The 25,877-nt window shown below is 41.8% G+C and overlaps 2 protein-coding genes and 1 long non-coding RNA gene across 9 annotated transcripts; 1 reads left to right on the plus strand and 2 right to left on the minus strand.

The window, feature by feature from the left end:
- Positions 1 to 23: 23 nt before the first annotated feature.
- Positions 24 to 17,827, plus strand: il15ra (interleukin 15 receptor subunit alpha). Of its 7 annotated transcripts, none has more exons than XM_031582342.2 (9): positions 24 to 91; positions 2,254 to 2,392; positions 9,595 to 9,780; positions 10,321 to 10,353; positions 11,199 to 11,288; positions 11,627 to 11,857; positions 13,945 to 13,995; positions 15,306 to 15,384; positions 16,168 to 17,827. In XM_031582342.2, the coding sequence occupies exons 2-9, from the start codon at positions 2,329 to 2,331 to the stop codon at positions 16,310 to 16,312; spliced, it is 879 nt and encodes a 292-aa protein (XP_031438202.1). In that variant the 5' UTR covers positions 24 to 91; positions 2,254 to 2,328; the 3' UTR covers positions 16,313 to 17,827. The 7 variants fall into 7 exon arrangements, with proteins under 7 accessions (XP_031438202.1, XP_031438201.1, XP_031438200.1 ...); XM_031582341.2 differs by lacking the exon at positions 24 to 91 and adding an exon at positions 1,616 to 1,964; XM_031582340.1 differs by lacking the exon at positions 24 to 91 and adding an exon at positions 1,616 to 1,886.
- LOC122133564 lies at positions 783 to 2,150 on the minus strand. Its single transcript, XR_006152870.1, has 2 exons — positions 2,068 to 2,150; positions 783 to 1,623 (listed from the first exon to the last, which is right to left on the minus strand). It is a non-coding gene; the product is annotated as an uncharacterized LOC122133564 (long non-coding RNA).
- A 1,904-nt stretch (positions 17,828 to 19,731) lies between the features above and the next one.
- LOC116224071 (flocculation protein FLO11-like) lies at positions 19,732 to 24,687 on the minus strand. Its single transcript, XM_031582698.2, has 5 exons — positions 24,444 to 24,687; positions 24,308 to 24,344; positions 23,398 to 23,525; positions 20,450 to 23,254; positions 19,732 to 20,093 (listed from the first exon to the last, which is right to left on the minus strand). Exons 1-5 carry the CDS (start codon positions 24,668 to 24,670, stop codon positions 20,078 to 20,080), a joined length of 3,213 nt encoding a protein of 1,070 aa, XP_031438558.1. The 5' UTR covers positions 24,671 to 24,687; the 3' UTR covers positions 19,732 to 20,077.
- Between the last annotated feature and the right edge of the window lie 1,190 nt (positions 24,688 to 25,877).

Genomic DNA, 25,877 nt, shown 5'->3' on the forward strand with positions numbered 1-25,877 from the left:
AGTAAAAACCCAAGCGGTCTAAGGAAATCTGGCTTTGCTGAAGCAAATAAAAAACAAATCTACGAAAGAGACTGATGCTACGGCATATGATGTAAGTTATATTAATTGCATTCTATACGTGTGTTGGCTCTCGACCTATGACAATTAACACTGATTTTACAGGCAATAAAGAGCTTACCTTGTGATCGAAACTCCGTATTGTATAGTAGTGCACATAGACATATAGTGCACGTATACTGATCTTGATGGAAAAGTAGTAAATCGTATGCAGTACATATCAAGGGAAGTTGCACTGTTTGTTAAAAATACTGAGAATTCACTCTGCAATTTGATGACCAACTCCATGGGCAGTTGTTCATGGTTCCCCTTCTCCGGCTCCTACAAAGGCATGTCTGGAAAAGTGGTCAGTTTGTAAGCTTCCCATTTCCAAAAAGGCCAAAAGGCAGGATCATTACCATTCAGCTGACAATGTGGTGTAAGTTTTGATGAAGGGGAAATGTCATCGTTAAAATGTTTTAAGATATTTGTAAATAACTTCTACAAATAGCTTTAATACATGTGAATTAAATGTTTTACTGGGGCAATGTATTTATCTGTGCTTCTTTGTTATCCTGTAGCTAGCAGGACATTTTTTTCATTTTTTTTCTTGTCAAATGTTTGGTATGATATTTATAGTTGGTCCTCATAGGAGTGGAATACAAGAATAACAACAATGACACCAGAATTTCATGAAACACAGTACCAGTAAAAAGTTTGGACACACCTCCCCATTCAATGTTTTGTATTTATTATGTGGTAAAAAAAAAAAAGGGGTTAAACAACCCAGAATATGTTTTATACTTTAGATTCTATGACCGCTTTGGCATTCTCTCAATCAGCTTCATGAGCTAGTCACCTAGAATGGTTTTCAATTAACATGTGTGCCTTGTCAAGAGTTAATTTGTGGAATTCCTTGCCTTCTTAATGTGATTGGGACCATCAGTCGTGTTGTGCATAGGTAGGATTGGTATACAGTGAATAGCCCTATAACTACTACTACCACTACTGTACTAATCCATATTATGGCAAGAACCACTCAACTAAGTAAAGAGAAACGAGAGTCCATCATTAGACATGAAGAGACACCAAGACATGAAGGTCTGTCAATCCGACTTGACTACTCTAATAGTAATGTTGTTGTCATTGAATGTAAGATTATGTGGATCAATGGGCAACACACACAACCCTTATGTGCTGCGGTTCTGCTTAAGGATTCTTCCTGATTAACAGGGAGTTTTTTTTCGGGCCCCTGTCGTCATTGAGCTTGCCCTAAGGGGCTTTCAGGCATTGGGCTCTGTAAAGCGCCTTGAAACTATTACATTTTTGAGGTGCTATATAAATAAAATGTAATTGAATATAGCATTTATACAACAAATAGCAATTGGGTGCACCATAATGAAATAAAATAAAGGAAGAATTGATAAAGTGATAAAGATATGATAATAATATCATAGTAATATTATTTCCAATCTTTGGCCTACATATTCAGGTGGTCTTGATCTTTGCATGCAAAAAATACAATGTTGTTGTTCCTCTTGTCTCTTGATATTGGCTCACTGTTCAGCTTTGTCTTGATTTGTTTTCCTTACGTGAAGAAACAAAAAAAAAACGGACAATTTCTTTATACAGTTATAAAAAAAATATTCTAATACCAATGAGATTATCCCTCTGATAGCACTGAGGTAAAAGGTCCTAGAACGTTTTGGTCATGGGACTGTGTAGTACTGTATACTAGGGTGGGGATCGGCGTGCAGTGCACAGTGTACACTGTGCCAGTATCCAGTATATAGCACACATGTAGGCTATGGCATTTCGAACATTTCGAGAACCTGCTGTAACCAAAGATGGTCAGTTGGCGGAGCTTTAACCACAACCATAACCATATATACAGAGAGCGAGAGAGAGAGAGAGAGAGAGAATTCCTCGTATGTATTTATGTCTGTATAGTTACCTTTCCATGGCTTTATTTAGCTGTAATTAGCCTATATAAAATATCATGTAGGGTGATTTCGGATTAATGTAGCCTACTTTTAATCGAATGGTGTGTCGTTAATGTATCTCTTTCCGTCAATGTAGCCCACGGTGCTGTCTGTATTCTGTATGATCTAGGCAGACAAAAAACGAAAGTGAAACAGCATGTGGCATGATACGTATGTGCTACGCATTTTACAGACATACACACTGAACATAACAGCAATGTCCGTCCCTTTTCAGGGGAACCACATCATGCCCTCTTTCGGCTTGTGTGAAGACGGGTGAGACGACTCCCAATGATTGCTAAGAAGAAGTATGATTCTGAAGTCCGTGCTCGTGCTTCTGATCGTTCACAAGCTGAAGGTCACCAGGGCAGAAGGTAAGCTCTTTTCGTGTTTTATTTCCCCCGAAAAGGTTAAATCAAGTCTGCGGGAAAACCGTGGTGAACACGCCTTGGCGTCTGTCAGCCGGCATTCTGCACTGGGTTAAACGGAAGCGTTCAGGGTAAAACAAATAATTTTAACAGAATCTAGCCAACGGCAAAAGCGACTTAGGTGTATGTCATTTCATGTTTGTAAATATTATTGTTGGCTAATAATGTCCAATCAGTGGAAGTGTCACTGTTGCCAATTATAGGCTCTATTAGGTGGTAGGCTAACATGTCCCCACCACTGGTCGATCACCAGTTTTGTCCCCACCACTTTTGAAAACTGAAGATAAAAAAATGTCACCACAATTAACAGGCGTCTCTAACAAGATGCACACTTGACAGATATAAATCGAATTTATACACGAAAATGAAAGTTGTGTAAAGCTATAGTAACTGCTAGACTAACTTCACTAGTAATTTGCATTTTGTAGCTTCTTTGATGACCCTGAGTAGGATATGCCTTCACCTATAGTTCCAGTTGCATTATATTAACCGTTCATCTAAAATGTCTTCCTCTTTAAAAGAGAGTTTAGGAAGCCTGAAAGGAAATGGTTTGATTTATGCGTTTATTTGAAAAGGGACAGTGTACATTGATAAACATTTCCCCACCAAAAAGGTAAAATCACCGGAATTAGCTAGGTTAGCTAGTCTTCATCCGTTGTCCCTTGGCAGGACATGACAGAGAGAGACAGAAAGAAATAATACAAATAAAAAGATAAGCAACAGTTTGACAAAACAGTGCAGTTAAGATAACACATTTTAAAAACCAGACATACAAGGTGTTAGACATAAAAAATAAATTACGGTGTGATGTATGGTTGCAGGTTTGGTTATTTTTTTATCCATTTCTTAAGTTTGTTTTTGAACACTGAAATACCAGCGCACTCCCTTACATCAGTAGGGAGGGTATTCCAGTAATTAGAGGCGCGTACTGAGAAGACGGTCTCACCAAAACGTACTGTGTCTATACTGTATAACAGTCTCCCCTGGTGACTGCCCTAGTTGCCAAGCCATTGCCATCCTTCAGCTTTATAAACTAATTTAATGGTGGAGGTGCCAGCCCATGTAATATTTAAAAAATGAGACAGGCATCCAAAAACTGTAAGAAACTGTCAAATTTGAATAAGTTATACTTTGTTGTTATATGGCAGTGGTGCTAGCTGATAGGTTTCTGGCCTAGAGTTTTTATGGTCTGCTTGTAGAGGGCAATTTTGTATGACGTCATGTCACCGTCAGACAAATAGAGGTAGCTGATTATTATCAGCAGTAGGCCTATATAGACCAGTAAGATATGCTATGGGCTGCATTTTGAGTGCCAACAGGGAGCAGAAATCCTATTTCAAATACATTTTACATGTTTCAGTGCTCAGCGCGACACAAAGATGTTGCCTATAATACAGCATTAAAGTAAAACGATTGCAACAAAGTAAAAAGATTAGACAGACACATAGCTCAAATAACTTACATACATAATTTATTGCATTGTTTTGCAAAAAGTGTGAACTGACATTGTGCTTATAGTGGTGCAAATCCAGGCCGATGTTTTGGTCCTTGAGTGTAAGGTTAGATCATTTTGTCATACTTTTGATTTGAGTGTTTATCCAATCGTAAAAAGCTGTAAATATTTTATTATGACCGCCGCTGCACGCAGTGTTTGTCAATTTTTTACTACCTTTTTGTCGACAATATCATACATTTAGAATTCACCAATCCACATGAAACTTGGTATGCCTGTAGCCCCACATGTCTGATAGGGAATATAAGGTTTACCACTTGGTCAACCCAGGTTTTTTTTCTTTACAAAAGCTTTACTTTTATCAAGAGGCAGAAGCTCAGCTACTAAGTTGCGTCATGGAGGCGAGCAGACAGGGGGCCACTGGGCCATGTGAGGTGTGGCCCAATGGGAGGTGCCCATGGCAAGCCATGCCCTATCACATCAACCTAGCACCACAGCGGGGAAGGCAACCATTGTTTTGACCCTCTCCACTAACAAACACCATTTTTCCCAATGCCATGAAATGGTAAATGTTACGAAATAATAGTGTGCTATTTACGTATAGTTTCGGTTCCGCAACTGTAGCTAGTGTCTATTTTTAAACGCATGTTAAGAAGGAGAAGCTTAATTTATGTAACATATTTCAGACAGAACTGACACAAAGCATTGTTTGTGTGGGCCACACACCACGCATTCCGATTGAGAATGCTGCCACCTTAATAGGTCCTCTCTCCTCGCTCCTCGGTTCCTCTGAGAGCATTTATAGGTACAGTGTGTAGTGGTCACTGAATTGCAACCAGCTGAATACCCTTCCCATTACAAGTGTGTGTGTGAGTACCTACACACAGAGAAATAGGGGTATAATCTCTGTGCCAGTAATTTTTGAACATGTGTTTTTGTTAAAAATAATAATTTCTTGATGAGGTTTTTTTTCAAAATAAATTTACTTCAATTTTTTCAGTGTGAGATTAAGCTAATTCTCCAAAAGGTGAATGTCTTATAAGCCTTTTAACTCATCTTTACCACTAATTGTGACGGACTGTATCTCCACTGGTCTTGTGTGTGCTTGCCAACCTCATTCTCTCGCTTCCGCTACCAGTTCTGTATGCTTTAGCTTCTTCCATTCAAATGCTTCCTCCATTGCATCCTCAAAGGGAATTGTTATCACACCGTATCTGGACTCATAGCAGTCACAACAACACACTGTGGAACTTAAAGTTGTCTTTACAACACAGAGAAAATGTACCTCCTGCATTGTTCAAAGAAAGGCGCCTGACTTGTTTCGACTGTGGAATGTTTATACGTGGATTTACGTGGATATGTACCAAATGGTCTTAGTGATGTCAGCATTGGTCTTGCAAGGTCCAGGGGGATTTTAAATAGTAGATGGCATGTTTCGGCATTTTCAACCCTCAACACTGGACGTTGATGTGTTTCATCATATCATTTAATTTGCAGATTACATTTTTTTTTACACAGTTACACTTTAACTAACGTAAGCTTTCAGCAAAACTAGCTAGCAGGTTGCCATAGTCAATCATCTTTCAATAATTTCATAAATGGCATGTCTCTGCTGGATAAAAAAAGGTTAAAAGTAGACAAAAACCTTTATTTCGCTCTGAAATCAACACGTATTCCAGTTGAAATCTACTGGACAAGTTAGGTGTTAAAGTGCGGAGCGAGTTTATCCAGGGACACACAGCTCTGCGTGAAAAATCAATAACTTTCCAGTGAGTTTCCGGTGTTCTGCTTTGGGACCAAAGGCCAAGGCACAGACTGCTCAATTCCATTTTCACTTTCTGGAATTTGGCAGAAAGACAAATAAAAAAGAAACAAAGAAAAGAGAGCCAATCTTAATGAGAAAAGACTTCTTTTTAGCTACGCATCCAGCAGCTGTGTCACAGAAAACAACCCAGAATGAGTTAAAAATAACCCATCAAGTTTGACCCAACACCCTCATCCAAGCGTTTGGGTTGAAAACATCTTTTAAAGAGATTATTTTTAGGCACCTACACAAGAGTACATACACGCAAGTACACACACACACACACACATACACACACACACACACACACACACACACACGCAAGCACATGCATACAAGAGCATGCACACACAAGAGTTCACACACACATACACAAGTACACGCTTGCAAGAGCACACACACAAATGTTTGTACGAAAACATGAAAACACACAGACAAGCAGACACAAGAGCACACATACACCCAAGCGATAGTACACCCACATGACTACACACACGCCACTCCAGGTGAGGATAAAACTGAGAAACAGATGTGTGATCACACATAGGTGAACTACAGAATGTCGTTTTCTGTCAAACCCGCTTATCTAGAAAGTTTGTTGCTTAGAGTTTGTGAAAGAGGAGGAGAGACAGCCCATCGCATGTTATTGTATGGCAAAGCGGGATAGGAAGTATGAGGGGGGGGAAAGACAAAGACAGGGAGAGGGGGGTGGGGGGTTGGGAGAGATTTTGGAAAATGGGATGTGGAGATAGGGGTCGGGTGAGAAATGGAATTAGACTGATGTGGAGATAGACAGAGCAAGCCAGAGAAATGGAAACAAGTGAGATTAAATCAGTGGTTAGAGGCGAGTCTTCTGACAGAGGAACTCAACATCAACACAGGAGGATTCCTTTTGATTTGCCATAAAGATAGCACACTTTACATTGCAGTAAGTGTCATAAGTCACGATGCTACTTTTATGCCCTTGTTATTTATACATATTATCATAATTCTAAACCTAAACCAAACTCTAACCCCAAGTAAGCCTAAATCTTGTAGCAATGAACTAGTGTAAAAAGTACATTGTACTTATAAATGAATTAAGTATATAGTACTTAGTAAGGACATTTACAAAAGGTCATAAGGCACCAAGAAGTCTTTTGTCAAGACCAGAGAGAAATGTTCAGATAGAACAATCACTTACAGTGTTTACCTCTGTCAACCTTATCTGAAATGTCTGAGGGTTGAGCTGACACAACCATTAAAGCCCGGTTTCGGAAGAATTGGTATTTGTTTTGCTACTGAGCACCCCCTAAAGTTACAGAGTGTAGCTTACTTTTTCACCACTGTCATAAATACAAATCGCACTTCCAGCCCCCTGGACAGTGTACACGTGTATTTGTTGATAAGCTGGATATGGAACCGGCAACGGCAGAAGCCAAAGAAGCATGTAGACTGACTAGGTAACACAAGATTTTACACAAATATGACTCCGCATAGTTTTATTTATTGTGACATCGGAGATGAACACTAACATAACCAAAGAATAACAAAGAAAAGAATGAAGCATTTTAATTTTGCTTTTCAGCCCATATACATTGTTTTCTAAGCGTTTGAATGTGGAGTATGTGTAATCTAATAAAATATTTTTGGCGACATGCTAAATATACAATGGACAGTGTAATTTATTACGAGGTAGCTGAATTAGGTTTTCAAGGTTGCAAATTTCCAAGGCTTATTGGCGTGAGATTGATGAAAACTGATTTGGCATCTGGAAAAACTACAAATCTCTGTGAGACAGAGATGACGCCAATAAGGTTACAGCCTATGTCGAATTCTTTCATAGACAACATTGGCAGGGATGTTTATGATGAAAACTAGCAAGTTGACAATTTTCCTAACACAGACAAACATCAAGCAAGCGCAACACAAGACATAGCAGGACAGCTAACAAGTTATTACTGACTAGTCCAGTAGAAATAAGGCCAGCTCGCTATCTGACTTGCTGGGTTACTTGTTCGGTCTCTTGCTTGTTTACTCTCTCTTTTTCCCTTCCTATATTCTGACAGCGCTTGTCCATGCAGAGAATACTGCTCTAGCTTCCTCTTATAGCTAGCACATGGGTCTAGTTGTTGTTGCGTGAGGCGGTGCCATAAAGCATTTCGTAGTTCTCGTGAGAGGTCTCGCGCCCAGTACCCCAAAGTTACATAGTGCTTTACCAGGCATACCATGCGTGTTGTGTGGCAGTGTGTGCAGTGGCACAGATGCCATTCTCTGTATTACAAGTCAGTGTACCACCAAAATAATTTTTTTAGCTGTTTTTTGAAGGTAAAGTTGTTGCATAATGTTACTTTAATAAACCACTCGGACAAGCCATGGCCTCACATAGACTCACTTCACTTCCACTTACCCCATACAGTTGCCTTAAAGGAAAAACTATATACTAACATAAAGCTACGATCTCACTTGAGTGAGAATATGACGTCAGCTTCTGCTTTGTGGTTGAATTGCTTGCATATGATATGATCAGAAGGGGATTTTTGCAGGTGTGTGTGTGTGTGCGCGCGCGCGTGTGTGTGTGTTTGTGTGTGTGTGCGTGTGTGTATGTGTGTGTGTGTCAGCCTATCTAGGCTGTTTCCTCTCTGCTGCCCTTTGACACAGCACCATGACAAATAACTTTTCAATCACATGACTTTGTTTGCCCTTGTTCAGAGCGAGAGGAAGAGAGAGTGCAACAGGAAACTACTAATGTATTGATATAATAATCCTAGGTTGGGATTCTATATAGAACACATGTAGCCTCCACTTTCCCATCATAACATGCAATTGCTAAAATGGTTAAAAAATATAATATTTATATTTCTTTCATCTCTCTGCCCTATAGCCCACTCATCAAAACTGCGGTGAAACGTGTCAGTTTATGTAGTGTTGCTGGTATGATGTCAATATGACTGTCTAGTTTTGCTGAGAACCACTAACCTCATGCTTACCTCACGCATGAGAAATAGGTCCACGCCGAAACTCAAAGTGACTCACGGCTGCAGCGCGATTCGAGCCGCACCTGAGATGCGCGTCTCCAGCCGGCAGTGTACATGCTTTAACCACACAAACCACGCAAACGTCTCATCTTTTCCAGTTGTCGCAGTATGATATGTCTCCCTCGACGAGTTCTGTGCCGTCTGGGAATCCCTATGCTCCCGCATTGATAGATCATTGATCATTGATATTGACAGTGATAGATCAGACGCTGCCACAGCGCACGTTAAGTTACAATTGGGAGTTGTGCGACCAGCCAAACACCAAATCGCAGCGCCACTGTGCACAAGGATGGCATCGGCGAGCATAAATCCCTCTTAAAACGCAAAGCACCAAGTGCACGTAAGCAGCACACAAAAAGTTTACTGTCTGTGTATGTTTGTCTGTATTTGACGAGTTCAAAAAGTCAAACAAATAGCCAACCTGCTCTTCATTGTCTGGAACTGGCGAAGAGGCCTCCACTGAGACCATTCAATACACCACAGTTCCAAGAGCTTTATTGTCCAAGTCCGCTGAGGAGATGTCTATGGTTTCAGTCATCAGATTAAACATCTGATCTGTGACGAGACAAGATTGAGCACGGCTTAAATATTCACAGATTTGTATTGATGGTGAGATACAAACCTTTGAGCTTTTGAACCTTCGATCATAGCAGTGTCATAAATCCACCAGATCGACATTCCCAGTGACATTTGTTTTCATTTTTCATTTCATTTCATTTGACTTTTGTTATTTTACACAGACTTTGAAGTGATCAATCAATCTGCTTGAATCAAGTTGTTGTTGTTTTTGCTTAAGTATTAAGTGTGAATGGTGTAAGTGTAATTTCATTTCCCTAAGAACATCTGACTGATTCTGTGTCTTTTTGCCCTGTAGGTTGTGGCCCTCCCCCTGTGGTGGAACACACCAAACCGATCGAGGGCACATTTCCACTGAACCATAAACTGCGTTACGAATGTGTAACTGGTTTCGTAAGGAAAGCGGGAACGTCAAACCGGATCACATGCAATATCATAGCATCGCAGTACGTTTGGCACACCGGATTGCCTCTGACTTGTATTGGTAAGAGTCTGATCTGAATGCATCACAATAGTAGCGACTCTAATGTAGTTTAGTTTTGTTGTACAAAACCATCGGTGGTGGATGTTCCAGCAGAGAACCTTTGCTGAAACAGAAAGGCAGAGTCGGTCCAACAAAACGTTGTTGATATTTGAGCTCAACAGCCAATCAAACTACACCCCTCGCTTCTGCGCTCCTGCAGCAATGTGTTGGTTGGCTAAATGTTAGGGCTTGGTCCGAGCCACTATGTATGTTTCCCATGTACAGTGCCAGGACTGTGTACGAACACCGACATTCTTTTGGAGCACAGACACAGACCGTCGACCTTGTGTGTCACAGGCTTTACATGTGGCACCTTTGAAACTGTTGTTTATGAATGAGGGTCATATACCTCACTCTTGGCACCTTAACTGCGATCATTGCTGCGTTCACTGTACTCATCTTGGGTTGATCAGTTAGTCGCAAAAATCATGTTGTTGCTGTTGTTGTTGCTATTTAGCATCACTAATGTTGTTGTTGACTTTTGTTATTTATTATTTTCAGCCAAACCATTTGCAATTACTGAACCGAAAGTTGGTAAGAGCTGTTAGTCCATATGTGTGTGTGTTTGTGAGTGTGTGTGTCATATCATGCCATAATACCCATCTCTCTCTCATATACTGCAATATGCATATGTGCTGTGTGTGTGTGTGTGTGTGTGTGTGTGTGTGTGTGTGTGTGTGTGTGTGTGTGTGTGTGTGTGTGTGTGTGTGAGAGTGTGTGTGTGTGTGTGTGTGTGTGTGTGTGAGAGTGTGTGTGTGTGTGTGTGTGAGAGTGTGTGTGTGTGTGTGTGTGTGAGTGTGTGTGTGTGTGTGTGTGTGTGTGTGTGTGTGTGTGTGTGTGTGTGTGTGAGAGAGAGAGAGAGAGAGAGAGAGAGAGAGAGAGAGAGAGAGAGACATCTGGCACAAACCCATGCCAGAACAGTGCCAGATCTCTGTCTCGATCTTTCTGGCTGTTAATGATCAGACTTCTCTGTGCTACAACAGTCTTAATGATCAGACTTCTCTGTGCTACAACAGTGTTAATGATCAGACTTCTCTGTGCTACAACAGTGTTAATGATCAGACTTCTCTGTGCTACAACAGTGTTAATGATCAGACTTCTCTGTGCTACAACAGTCTTAATGATCAGACTTCTCTGTGCTACAACAGTGTTAATGATCAGACTTCTCTGTGCTACAACAGTGTTAATGATCAGACTTCTCTGTGCTACAACAGTCTTAATGATCAGACTTCTCTGTGCTACAACAGTCTTAATGATCAGACTTCTCTGTGCTACAACAGTGTTAATGATCAGACTTCTCTGTGCTACAACAGTGTTAATGATCAGACTTCTCTGTGCTACAACAGTCTTAATGATCAGACTTCTCTGTGCTACAACAGTCTTGCCGAAGACAACGCCAAAACCCATAGAATACATCAAGACCTCAACGGGGAGGCCACCCTCTACCATAGCGCAAAACTCCACGCATGGTCTGTAATTCTCCTCCAAGTTCATAGTGCAGCTCTGTGTGTGTGTGTGTGTGTGTGTGTGTATGCATTTGTGTGTGTATGTGTGTGTGTGTATGCATATGTGTGTGTGTGTGTGTGTGTGTTCTGGGGCCCATTCACATACATGTACGTGTGTAAATATGCGTTTGTCTCTGTGTACATGCATATTATTAAGTGTGTGTGTCCATGCATGTGCTAGCTTGTGTGTGTGATAGAAAACATATTGCAGTACAGTACTGTGTGTGAGTGTGTGTGTGTGTGTGAGTGTGTGTGTGTGTGTGTGAACAATGTGCTTGAATAATGTGTGTGTTTTATGGCAGAAGCGACAACCTCAGGGAAGCCGCACACCACACACACCAGCCTAGCACCAAAAGCAGTTTCCGTAGCAACCATCAGAGCCACCAGCAAATCCATCACATTCCCAATCGTCACAACAACAACAACAACAGCAGCATGGGAGGAAGAGGAGACCACAGGTGTCAATGTTAAGCCACCTAGTACAGTCAGCTATGATCGACTGTCCCCTAGTCCTCCCCACAGTTTCATAATAGGTAAAGACACATACTGATTTGGAAGAGCCACTCGTGTGTGTGTGTGTGTGTGTGTGTGTGTGTGTGTGTGTGTGTGTGTACTTGTGCATGTGTGACTGTGCATGGGTTTAGGTATGTAAATATGTCTGAGTTTGTGTGTGTCAGTGCATGTTTATATGCATGCATATGTGTGTGCTTGCATCATCTGCGCTGTTCATTTCTGAAATTCTGCATGGAGAAACACGAGGCATTGTGTGTGTGTGTGTGTGTGTGTGTGTGTGTGTGTGTGTGTGTGTGTGTGTGTGTGTGAAACATGAAGCATTGCACGTTTTGAAAAGTTATAGTTGGATTAGTTATAGTTAGTAGCACTCCCAGGAACCCTGTATATCATCCAAATCTGTGTCCCTATGTGTCCCCTATATTGTTAATCCATACATACACACATACATACATACATACATACATACATACATACATACATACATACATACGTACACACAATACATCCATGCACGCATACATACATACATACATAAATACATACATACATACATACATACATACATACATATACACACACACACAATACATCCATGCACGCATACATACATACATACATACATACATAGATACACACACACACACACACACAATACATGCATGCACGCATACATACATATATGCATACATACATACTGGTACGTGCCAGCTCAAGGCACGAAACAAGGGGAGGCCACGCAGAATTTAGGATAAATGATAATAATAATAATATATTTATTAATGATTTTACAAGTTTATATAGTTATCTAATAATTATAGCAAACGTGTGGTGAAGATCAGTGTTGTGACGAGAAACAAAAGATGTACTGTAAAGTCAATTAACTGGTAATATAAACAAACGACGATAATCCAAAGACAACGACAACGACAACGACAATCCCAAATCCAATTCACTATCCAAATCCAACGATAACCAAAATCCAACGACCAATCCAACGCTCTCCCGACTTCCATCTGAGCAGGGCTTTTGTAGCCCAGCCAATCACCCATACACCTGGATCCAATTGCCTGTTGTAACGACAGATAGAGAACAGGCATGCAAATCTCATGGGGCGGGGCCTAGACCCGCCAGGGTCGTAACAATACACACACACTAACACACACACAATACAACATACCTTCATACATTCATGCATACACACACACACACACACACAAATAAACATACACAATACATACATACATACATACATCCATACATACATGCATACATACATACATACACACACAATACATGTATGCACGCATACATACATACATACAAACATACATACATACATACATACATACATACATACATACATACATACATACATGCATGCATGCATACATGCATACATACATACATACATACATACATACATACATACATACATACATACATACATACATACATGCATGCAACATGAGACAAACATAGTGACTTGGACCGAGCCATTCCAGCCAACCAGCACATTGCTTCAAGAGCACGGAAGGGAGGGGTGTAATTTGATTGGCCAGCTCAACTCAATCACAGACTGTACCGTTACGAGTCTGCTTATGCAAACGTGTCTGTCTGTGTGTGTGTGTGTGTGTGTGTGTGTGTGTGTATAACTCTAAACACACTCCTGAAGCTGACAGAATGCTGAGATAGCATTTTACCCCGATTTGAACAGACCCAAAGTCAAAAACAACAGGAATGCACGCACAGGACACACACACACACACACACACACATACACACACACACACACACACACACACACACACACACACACTCACTCTAACTAACCTCAACAGGAATGTACGCACAGGGGTTGTGGTGCAACGCTGTCAACTAGGCCATCTCCTAGCGCCCTCTCGTTATGTTGTTTCTCCCAGGAAACTCCCATCATTTGAATGTCCCTCAGACTTTATTACTATGTCAAATCGTGCCCTCATAACTAACACACACACGTAACTTACACACACTCACACACACGCACACACACACAAAACACACTTCCTTTAACTCACTCACTCTAATTTAGTTTATACATACCAATGTTTTCTGTTTCTTTCTCTGCCAGATTTACAGGATTTTACAACCAACCCAGCATTTTACAACCAGTCTGCTGTAGGTAAGTAAAGTGTGTGTTTGTGTGTGTGGTTGCGTGCCTGTGACCATATCTCCACAACTATGGCTGGCCTATCAGTGTGTGTGTGTTGCTCATGCCAAACCCAGATCCCAAACCGCTTGATCAAACGTAGTGCCAATTCTGAATCCTGTCGATGCCAAGGCTGATAATCATCTAGTCTCATACATTCACTATTCACAAAGCCCCTGTAGTCCTCACAGTAACACCCGTGTTCAAACTGTGGAGTCTTTATTCCGCATACTATATATAGCCTGGGGAATTCCATTCAGATGTGTGTGTGTGTGTGTGTGTGTGTGTGTGTGTGTGTGTGTGTGTGTGTGTGTGTGTGTGTATGCATATGTGTGTGTGTGTTCTGGGGCCCATTCACATACATGTACATGTGTAACTATGCGTTTGTCTCTGTGTGCATGCATATTATTAAGTGTGTGTGTCCATGCATGTGCTAGCTTGTGTGTGTGATAGAAAACATATTGCAGTACAGTACTGTGTGTGAGTGTGTGTGTGAGTGTGTGTGTGTTTGTGTGAACAATGTGCTTGAATAATGTGTGTGTTTTATGGCACAGCGACAACCTTAGGGAAGCCGCACACCACACACATCGTGCCTGTGACCATATCTCCACAACTATGGCTGGCCTATCAGTGTGTGTGTGTTGCTCATGCCAAACCCAGATCCCAAACAGCTTGATCAAACGTAGTGCCAATTCTGAATCCTGTCGATGCCAAGGCTGATAATCATCCAGTCTCATACATTCACTATTCACAGAGCCCCTGTAGTCCTCACAGTAACACCCGTGTTCAAACTGTGCAGTCTTTATTCCGCATACTATATATAGCCTGGGGAATTCCATTCAGATGTGTGTGTGTGTGTGTGTGTGTGTGTGTGTGTGTATGCATATGTGTGTGTGTGTTCTGGGGCCCATTCACATACATGTACATGTGTAACTATGCGTTTGTCTCTGTGTGCATGCATATTATTATGTGTTTCTGTGTGTGTGTGTGTGTGTGTGTGTGTGTGTGTGTGTCTGTGTGTGTCTGTGTGTGTGAGTGTGTGTGTGTGAGAGAGAGAGAGAGAGAGAGAGAGAGAACAGAAAGATGGAGAACTTCATTAATCCCCAAAGGGAATTTGCAGATATGGAGGATATTGGCACAGACATACTATATACAGTTATGTGTGTGTGTGTGTGTGTGTGTGTGTGTGTGTGTGTGTGTTGTGGATGTTTGCACAAACATATACAGTTGTGCGTGTGTGTACATAACTAACCCATCTCCCATTCTCTGGGTTGGATTAACAGTGTCTGGAAGTGTTTCGGCGGTCTTCATCCTCCTAGCAGTCGGCTTACTCCTAATTTTCACAAAGAAAGCTTTGCCATGGTAAGTCATGGGCCGCTGCACCCACTACAAGGGAACACATGTTGGCTTCTCCCGAGGCATAACACTTAACGGGAAGGCTGTCTGATTTTTAAACAGACACTAAGACTGACATGATCGTACCCCCAAATGCTTTTCGCCTTCTGTAAATATTGAAGGGACCGGTATAATTAATCAGAATATGCCATAGTCAATAATTCAATGATCTTATACCTAGTTATAATTGTTACTTTTATTTGGATTTAACTAGCATGTAAACAGTTCCTGGGTGAATATACTTGATTTTGACCAGGGGAGTGAGGTGCGACATTGGTCTTACCTTCCCCCCCCAGGTCGATACAAAGAGCCCTGCACCCATGGCTTATTTGAATAGAAGGTAACACCCCTAAACTCAGCTTTTTAAGAACAGATCCCTGAAGGAATAAGTCAGACGAGTCTGAGGTGAAGCTATGAGTGGACGTTCAGGCTTTGTCTCCCTTGGTTGGCCACCACTGTATAAGATTAAAACCTGGATCTTGACTGACTAAAACCTAAGACTGAATCTTCAATATATGGTATAAATTATATCCCATCAATATGTCCTCTCTGTTTATTCTACACTACACATTAGTAAGAGACCTTTATCGTTATTTAACTGATGCTTTTATCCACAGCATTGATATAGACACTGGTACCCACAGTACTGAAACAAACACATTTTGATTTATTCGTCATGATGGTTGAACGAAATGTGTTTGTGAAAGATCTTCCTGAGTTTGAACTGTGTTCCTTCCTCTTTCCTGTCAGGCAACAAAGACGAAACACCACAGACAGACCGGCCACCTACCGTAGAGTTGCCGTGGGGACAACCTCACACGCAAATACCAATCCCAGTTGTGGCATCTCTCTAAGCGAACAGGAAGCATCTGACGGGCCTGACCCGGCGCCATAACAAACCAAAAGAGGAACTCTTTCCAGAGACTGACGTGAACACAGACTTTAAGTCTCAAGTGTAGCCCTGACGTCTGGAGAGACATGCCAACACCTAGCACCTAGCAACACTCCGTGGGTGTAAGCCTCAACCATATTACATCTTCTGCCATTGCCTGAAGAAGATGGTTATAGACCCCTGTGCAGGCCTCCCACAAGGCTACAGTGATTGAGTACTAGTGTATACAATAGATTGGGTGGACTGTGTGGAAGTGAATACAAGTACACAAGTATGTTTTCAGTGAGGGAATGACTGGGATGTATCCCAGTGGTACATAGTCTCTGGTCTTATCACCCTCAGTGTACAAATAACATATTTATGGCGCACATCCTCTCCCTCTCTCACACGCACACACAAGGGAAAGACAGAGATATCAGACACACATATGTATACAATCAAAGTATTGATTAATACCAGATCAAGAACAATTTGTCTGACGGTTAAGGGGCCGGCACGGTTGACGGATTGCTCATTGCATGCTCCAGTGGTGACGTCAACACTGCGCCAAAACCTTAAATGCCCACGCTTGGTGCGCGTGTGAGTTGCTGCAGTCCTCTCCTAAATGATAGGTGTCACGGAGTTGCGAAGTGTAGTTCAGTTTGACAGAGAATACTGCACTAGCTTCTTATAGCTAGCAGAAGGGTCTAACTGCTGTGTGCCATAAAGCACACCGTAGTTCTCTCGAGAGGTGTCGCACCCTGTCCACCAAAGTTAGACAGTGCAATACCAGGCTTACCAGGTGTGATGTGGCAGTGGCACAGACACCATTCTCCGTATTACAAGTCAGTATACCACCAAAAGGATTTTGAAGCTGTTATTTGAAGGTAAAATTGTTGCTTTAGCTGTATCACCAGTTTTCATCTGTGGATAAACTGCTGGAAGCAGCAATAAGAGGGGGTAATGTGCCAAGTAGAGCGCAGTGAAGTAGCCAAGGCTAAATGACATGACCGTTAAACATCACTTGCATTCATGTGTGGATTAAACGTTAAAGTTCTAAACGTGTCTGTTCAGTGTTTTGTTGCTATTGTCACTAGCAAAACTTGAGTTGGGACATTGTTTGTCTAGAGGCCAATCCAGGAGGACTCTCTGCCTGTTATGTCACTTCCTGTCAATGTGTGTTGGTAATCACCTGCTCGTTCGTTTGTCACATGACCAATCAGCCTAGTATTTATACCGGGCCCCTTGTCCAACTCCTTACTGAGTCTACGTGATCTGTTGACCTTGGCTCACCACGCTGCAGCTACCTCTTGTCCTACTGTGAGTTTTTCTGGATGTCCCTAGTTTGTTCTCTACTGTTTAGTAGTTAGATGCTTCTTTGTTTTTTTGACTAAAGCTTGAATTCACCTGGCTTGTGTGCCCTGTTTTGTCCAAGAGATATATTTTTTTGATCCTCTGTGTTTTGGGGATTTTCCCTACCTTCTGTTCTCATCTGGATATTCTGTGTTTTTTTTAAATAAAGACAAAACCTTTTCTTAAGATCTGCACTTGGGTCCTACCTTTGCTTAGGGTTCAACAATCCAGCAGCCCGGGTTCAATCTCTGACTCAGGCCTGACAAAAACACAACTTGTCAACAACTTGTTATGGTAACAAAAGACGGTGTCAACTGAACAGTGTTTTTTTTCTTCAGGAAAAAACATAACATTTTGGCACTGCCTGCATGCAGCGTTTCGACGAGATGGCATAAGTGACCTGCACTCGAATAAAGTGACTAATGTGTTAATATTTCACAATGAATTCCACATTTAGTGCATGTCTGAGTTCAATGTTCTGATGGCCGTCTGGGAAATAACTATCCTTTAGACGCATGGTCCTTGCTCTGGAGGACCTGTACCGTCTGAGGGCAGAAGAGTAAAGAGGTAGTGGCCTGGGTGAGATGAGTCTTTCATGACCCCCCCCCCCCCCCATTTCCTTCTGTGAAGCGCATTGTTTTACCTCTTGGTATGAAATGTGCCGTACAAATAAAGTTGAGGTTGGTAAAACTTGGCTGGATAGTAAAGGAAACATTGATTTATTTCATAAATACAGCCGTACCATACAAACACATAGACTGAAGGATTATCATACCAAATAGACAGATTCATTGCTCAACATATTTGTAGTCATAGAAATAAAAAAAGGTGATTTTCTGAAATTTCAATGTAATAAATCACTTGTGTTAGTAAATGCACTTCAAAATAAGTACATTTGTATTAAGCAATGGAGTGGATAGTGGCAGTTATTTAAGATGGCCAGAATCATCCTGATTTGATCATTTTATATGATAATTAATATCTAGTTTGATTGAACCTGAACCTCTTATTTAATCTGCTTGTATTGTAGTTGGAGTATGAGTATTAAATGAGCATGAGTATAAAATTCACGAGTATACTACAAAAGGAATATTTAGAAAATGAAAATCAACCAACCAACCCATTAAGCCTTTTTAAGATCCAAGTAAAGAAAAAAGAGTGACATAGGGAAGGAGGCGTTCTGTTTTTCTCTTGTTTTTTAGTTCAGTGTAACTCCACCCACTGGCAGTCCTAGACACGGTTTCAGATCACACAGGGTTCAAGGTTTATTTTACTTCCTTCGTTTCATAAATCAGAAGTTTCTTCACTCTGACAGTCCTCCAGAGATTTTAAACATTTTAACGGTTGAATGACCAATCTCCCCTCGTCCTGCCACTGTCTCCTTGTACTTGTGTACAGTGCTTGTTTTGTATGTGCCTGGGTATGAGTACAGTAGATAGCAGCACGTTCGGATGGAAGCTAAAGAGCCAGCCTGACATGCTTTTTGAGAAAGCTGGGTTGTTCTGTCTCAATCTTGTAATAGATTTAAAACATGGTACTGCAAACATGTTTTTTTTTTTCACAATGTGTTCTATTGATAGGCCACTGTTGCAGGAGCACATCTGAACAGTTATCTGTTTGACAAGGGTGGGATTAGGACTGTGATTCTGATCAACATGTTTCGTAGATCACAGTCAAGTGTCACCTACTCTGTGTAACAATGGCCATTAGTAGAGGTGGCGTTATGATGATTTCTTTGCACTCCTCTGAATGTTTTGCCTTCTGGACTGGTGAACACAGAAATGTTGGTCTCACTGATTTCGTGATTTTCCCAAGTATGTACAATATGTGTCTGAAGCTCACTGCAAACTCACTCGAGTGAGCATGTGGGAAATTACTTGTCAATAAACCAATTTCTGAATCTGAATTTAATGCAACAGTGGGCAAAATATTGAATGACAGTTTCAATTAAAATAGCTCCCAATAATTTGTCTATGTTTACTGTAAATGTGCATAATCTGAATTTGCAAATCTATTTTCAGGCTCTTGCATATAACAAGTCAATGATGCAAACAAATACCAACATGGATGCTCAGGGTTTTTTTATTGACTTTTTGTTTTTGTTTTTGTGTGTGTGTGTGTCTATATGTGTGGGCGCACAAGTGAAGACAGATGCCGTACAGAGTGTAGAACAGCATTAAGTGCCCTTTTCTCCCAGTAGGGAGTGGAGACTCTCCAAAAGCATTTCCTGTGGCTAATAGAGGCCGTATGAAATTGTGTGTGTGTGTGTGTGTGTGTGTGTGTGTGTGTAAAAGTGTAAATTCTTTTTGTGTTTGAAGAAGCGAAGAGAACTGATCTCAGTCCTCACTTATGTTGGACCTGGTGAAGACCTTGGTGAAATTCTTGCACACACCAGAGAAACAGGAGTTTTCTGAGGAGAGGTCATCTGTGTCCATGTCATTTCTGCCAGTGCCTGTAGGAAAAGCAGTCAGGTCCATATGATCAATTACCCTGTCCATGTATGTATACATACACAAACACAAAAGTGTGTTTGTGTGTGTAAATGGGTCCATTTATGTTTGTGTGTATGTGTGTGAATGTATGTGTATATATGTTTGTATATGATTGTGTGTGTGTGTGTATGTGTATATATGTTTGTATATGATTGTGTGTGTGTGTGTGTGTGTGTGTGTGTGTGTGTGTGTGTGTGTGTGTGTGTGTATGTGTGTATGTGTATATATTTGAAGTTTATTGTTTGGAGGATAACCCCTTGAGATGCAGCATCTCGTTTTCGAGGGGGTCCTTAGCAGATCAACAGTTCAGACTTACCCACAACACCAGCTGTCATCCTCAACAGAGTCACTGGAGCTGGTTGACACTGTGCTACTGGAGCTGGTTGACACTTTGCTGATGACCTCTTTGGTCATAATGTTGGTGACCATGTCCATCCCATGACTTTCAGAAGGAGCAGCTTCCTCCGACAATGGGACAAGGATCCCCAGCACCTGCACGAGGACGCCGCGCACGGCCCTCCTTGCAAAAGCGACAGCAAGTTCGTTGTTTTCATCCCAAACAAGCACCCTTCTCTGCTCGCCGTTCATCTGTGTCTTCTGAATGGTGGTTTCAGAGGCGAACCTGCCGGGGGCGCTAGAGGCTGGTGAGCCACTGGTGGCGCTCATGTAATTGAACACGCTGTCCACCATGGGTCTGACGAATGGACGGAGGACTCCGCGTGACATCAGGAGTTCGATCTTTGCTGTTGCCGTGGCTGGGTCGTCCAGACCAGTGCGTACTCTCTCAATCGTCTCCTTCAAGGCTGCTGTTGCCTCAGCGACATTGGAAAATTCCTCAGGTACAGCTGCACCAGGAAGGTTGCTGTCACTGTAACACCTGGTACAGGTCCTCAGCATGTTTCTGTCTGTGGAAAGCGCTTCCTGGGTGTTTGCTGGCATTGCCTGGCTACCCTGTGGTGACTTAGGCTGTTTTGTGAAAACATTTTTCAGTTTCGTACCAATGCTGAGGCGTTTATCTTTGTTGTTGGAGCTGACCGTGCCCGATGCAAGCTCTTCCTCTGGGCTTAAGGAGGGTGTTGCAGGTCCATCGCACACATAAACATCCTCAGACAGAGGAGCAGACTCTTCAGCGGGCGCGTAGGCCTCAAAGGCCTGTAGTACGACTTCAGGTGTGCTGCTGTCAGCTACAGTCTCCTCAAGAGAGGGAATTGGCTCCTGGGAGATTATTGGTACTTTGGGGCCTTCGCTCAAGTTCTTTGGCTGTCTGGTAAAGAGGGTTTTTAATTTCCTCCCAATGCCCCGTTTGTTGCCATCGTTTTCAGCTGTTGTCATGGCAGCTGGGGGTTCAGAGATAGCAGAACATTGACTCTCGGTTTCTTCTCTGTCAGCGGGGACCGTGAGGTGGTCATCCTGGAGACAAGTCTGAGACGATGAGGCCATGGATTGCTGTCCATGTGTCTCAGATGCTAGTAAGATAGCATCAAGACCACTGCTGTCCTCTCCTGTCTCTGCCAAGGCGGAAACTGCCTCCTGGGTATCTACCGGCACTGTAGGGAATTCCTTCAAGTTCGTTGTTTTTTTGTGAAATAGATTTTTGAATTTATTGCCAATCGTGTGCAAGACTGGAGATGCCTGACACACATGGCCAGTTTCTGCAGTTGGTTCCATGACACTGTCGCACATGACACAAGTTTGAGACAATGAGGTCATGGCTTGCTGTCCATGTGTCTCAGAGGCCAGTGATACAGTATCTGGACCATCTCCAGTTTCTGCCAGTGAAGCTGCCTCTTGGGTGTCTACAAGCAGTACTGGGGCATCATTCAAGCTCTTTGGATGCTTGACAAAGATATTTTTAATTTTGTTGCCAATGCTGCGCCTGTTATTGTTAGATATCACCACAGCTGGTGTCTCTGAGGTTGGGGAAGTCTCTGCAATTGTTTCAATAACACCATCACCAAGTTCAGCCCATTCATCTTTAGGTTCATCCTTGAAACAAGTTTGAGACGAGGTCATCATGGCTTGCTGTCCATGTGTCTCAGAGGCCAGTGATACAGTATCTGGACCATCTCCAGTTTCTGCCAGGGAGGCTGCCTCTTGGGTGTCTACAAGCAGTACTGGGGCATCATTCAAGCTCTTTGGCTGTTTGGCAAAGATATTCTTAATTTTTCCCCCAATGCTGCGCTTGTTACTGTCAGATATCACCACAACTGGTATCTCTGAGGTTGGGGAAGTCTCTGCAATTGTTTCAATAACACCATCACCAAGTTCAGCCCATTCATCTTTAGGTACTTCTCCATCAGAAGGACCAGGATCAGGACCATCTCCAGTTTCTGCCAGGGAGGCAGCCTCTTGAGTGTCTGCAAGAGAAGGGTCCTCGGTCGGCAGGTCCATGTCCGAGTCTGTTACGATGTCTTGTGAGTGATGCACGGTGAAGAACATTCTGAGTTTTATTTGAGTGCGGCACAGGACATTGTAAACTTTGTTGTTAAATGTTTTTTCAGTGGTGTGACATTCCCCGATGGGCTCCTCCTGGTTTTGCAGCATCTCGATTTCTTTTGGCTCCATGCCCTCATAAAGATGCTCCAAGTCGGTCACAATAGTGGTAACAATTCCACGAGCATCGTCGTGCACGGAAATCCCGGATGACACTGAGAGGGAACTGGCGTCAGGCTGTAAAGCCTGAGTGATGTCATCTTGGCTTGAAGAAGAAACTGGCGTTGTAAAAAGGATGTTATTGACATTCTCTGAAGCTCTATTGAAGTCATCCTCGGCACAGAGTCGATCCACGTCGCTATGGAGACTAGTGGTAGACTGGGTGGATTTTACGCCACCTTCTGTGTCAGGCGGGGCTAGAAGGTCAGAGAGTGTTTTGCACACATCTGGTGTGATGCTCAGCTCTTTGGAGACCTTACGCGATGGCTTCAAGCGTTTTGGGAAAGCCTTAATTTTGTGTACCATCCCACTAAGGTAACTAACGAATTGCTGTTTACTTGCAACCTTGGTTAGGTCAGATGAGGACCCCTGCAAAGAGTCCAGAACTGTGCCAAAGATCTCTTTTGTCACTGGGGCCAGCTGGACTTCAGGAAGTTCCTCAGTCATCTCCTCTTTATTATGCTGGATTCTATATCAGACAACATTATGCAAAATTATTAAGGTAATATGTTTAACGAAGTTAATGAATTAAATGAATGAGCTTAAAAATGCTTTTATCTTCACTAACTATTTTCAATTAAATCTTCATTAGTAACTAAATTAATATCTGACCGTTCATGATAGCTGGAAGAGAGGATGTTTTTCCTTTCCTCAAGTTCCGCCATGGTTTCAAAAATGTTCTTTCTGACTCTGTCTTCAGTCCACGAGGCAAACATCTGTGCAAGCTCCTCTGCTGTCATCTTTTATGAGATAGAAAGACAGTTTACCAGCAGTATGTACAGTACAAGTGTTGTGTTTTCAAGGGTATCAAACTCACTTTCTGCCTTGGCCACATTGGCATTTTTGTAAGGTTGAAGGCAAATAATTGTTAAAAGTCGTTCATGTTTGCATGTTTGCATCACCTAAAGCCTGCAGCTCTAACAGCAATGGGAGACACTCAGTGTGGTCTCTTACTGAGTGAACGAGTTAGAGGCCCTCTTGTTGCGTCATGATAACAGGTAAGCCATTCATATCTGTATTGACCTAACTATGACAGTTTCTTATAGCTAATAATTGAACTCGCAACACCTGTGGTAGTAGACATTTGAGGAAATCATAATAATGTATTGATGTTATCTAATACCAAGTGAGTGAGTTTGAAGTCTACTAGTTATTGCACATCTATCAAGACAAACATGCAAGTTATCAGTACTGTTGCATATGCAATTGAGAGAGCAAGCAATATGTTCCAAAATGGCAAGCACTGCATGAATGTCATAAATATATAGTCCTGTTATGGTTAATCGTAAATGAACTGCATTAACATAGTGCTTTTCTACTCATAGAGCACTCAAAGCAATTTACAGATGAATGCCTCAGATATCTATCTACCCATTCCTACACCGATGGGCCATGTTAAGAATGATTTCTAAGGTTTTGTGTGTAAAAGTAAGGCTGCATTGGGCCTTTAGCTTTACACCCTGGCGGTATTTCATATCTCAGATGAAAGATACGTTAACATTCATCCAAAATGTGTACTCACATTGTTGCGCATTCCACAACAGAGCTCCTGGAATTGTCTGTTGGTGGAAATGATTGCAGTTATTTAAAGCAAATCGGTAATAAAATACAACATAGAGTTAGAAGGTATTGGTGCAAAGATATTAATCAGGGCATACGTTGTGGGTAGCCTCAGGATGTCATATAGCAGTTCGTGTCTGTCAGCCTCTGATGGAGTGTCTGGTGAACATGGATGTGGGGAGCCTGATGGATCCGGGTGTGAGACATCCTCAGTTCTCTTAGTGCAAAGGGTGAAGTTCTCCATGTTCGCCACTACGGGTCTGACAGTGACGGCTCCAAAAAGCAGTAGAACATCACTCAACATGAGAATTAATGAGTTCCGCATCACAAGAAAGAAGCCAGTCAAGCAAGAGTTTACTTTAGGCTTATGCAACCGTTGTCTGACCTGTTACACACAGGTATGTGCAGTTTACAGAGCACTGTGCTCTGTCATCACACTTGTCATGACTTGAATACTAAAATCCAGCTAATCCAACTACAGCTATCCACCTAATCCCTTAGGTTTCAGTCTTATGAAAACATTGTGAGGAACATCTGAGCATTTAAATATCTGTTTTCTGCACCAGGGGCCCAGATCTACAGAATGTATAGGTGTGTCTTGCACCCCTAAATTAAGATTGTGCACCCTCAATTAAAAAGCATTTTGAACGTTGCAGCGTATTGTAGCTACAACTGTGCATCCTTATTAACTTCTGATGCAACCTTTATGGTTTTGATAATAATAATAATAATAATAATACATCACATTTATATTGTATATATTATATATTTATATTGACTAGATCTAGCCCTCTTCTAATTGTATTTGTGAAGGAAGTTACCTTTGTTATTGTTGTTATTATTATTATCAAAATCAATGTTATGATCATGTACAAAGCTCATAGGATTTATGGATATTAAGAATCCTTTTTCAGGTGTACAATGAAGTATTATTAATATGAGAAATTCCTTGATAAGACAAACTTACCTACAGAGGGCTTGTTCCTGAGGTAAACAGGACGCACGGATAGAAATTTGACAAACACTCCGCTTTATAGGCCTAGGTCTGACGTCACAAACCGCCGGTATCGAATTGTTGCGTCACCACATTACCTGCGATGTTATTTTATCAAAATATGTTATGGTGTTGAATAAACAGACTAATTTAATGCAAAGTCCAGTGCTTCACATTGTTTGATCGCGAGATGATAAAACATTATCTTCCATTTGCTCTTCTCAGCTGTTACAATAGTTCCGGGAGAACAAAATCCTCATGTGGATTTGAAGAAAGTTAGCTGTTTGAATATGTTATATTGTAATAATGTCTGAGTAAATGTGCTCAGCTGTGCGCAGGGGCGGACTGGCCATCGGGGATACCGGGGGAATCCCCGGTGGGCCGACGGGGTTGGGATGGTCCAAAATACCGGCCCACTCCGCTCACCAAACGGCCCTTCCCTCTAACATCGCCGGCACCTACGTTATTCTATGCTACACAGAACACATATTATTGAATCTATTTCCAAAAGCGATTTGATTTCACTGACTGATTTTTA

This window comes from Clupea harengus, chromosome 16 (assembly GCF_900700415.2).
Source record: "Clupea harengus chromosome 16, Ch_v2.0.2, whole genome shotgun sequence".
NCBI classification, from domain to species: domain Eukaryota; kingdom Metazoa; phylum Chordata; class Actinopteri; order Clupeiformes; family Clupeidae; genus Clupea; species Clupea harengus.

What these genes read in the sequence shown, in the direction of transcription:
- il15ra (XM_031582342.2), top strand. Translation starts at nt 2,329, where the DNA reads ATGATTCTGAAGTCCGTGCTCGTGCTTCTGATCGTTCACAAGCTGAAG. An exon ending in ATTGCCTCTGACTTGTATTG is followed by an intron (nt 9,781 to 10,320) that starts GTAAGAGTCTGA and finishes TATTATTTTCAG; the next exon opens with CCAAACCATTTGCAATTACT. An exon ending in AGCGCAAAACTCCACGCATG is followed by an intron (nt 11,289 to 11,626) that starts GTCTGTAATTCT and finishes GTTTTATGGCAG; the next exon opens with AAGCGACAACCTCAGGGAAG.
- LOC116224071 (XM_031582698.2), bottom strand. Translation starts at nt 24,670, where the DNA reads ATGCGGAACTCATTAATTCTCATGTTGAGTGATGTTCTACTGCTTTTT. An exon ending in GTTGTGGAATGCGCAACAAT is followed by an intron (nt 23,526 to 24,307) that starts GTGAGTACACAT and finishes ATCTCATAAAAG; the next exon opens with ATGACAGCAGAGGAGCTTGC. An exon ending in TCTTCCAGCTATCATGAACG is followed by an intron (nt 23,255 to 23,397) that starts GTCAGATATTAA and finishes TGTCTGATATAG; the next exon opens with AATCCAGCATAATAAAGAGG.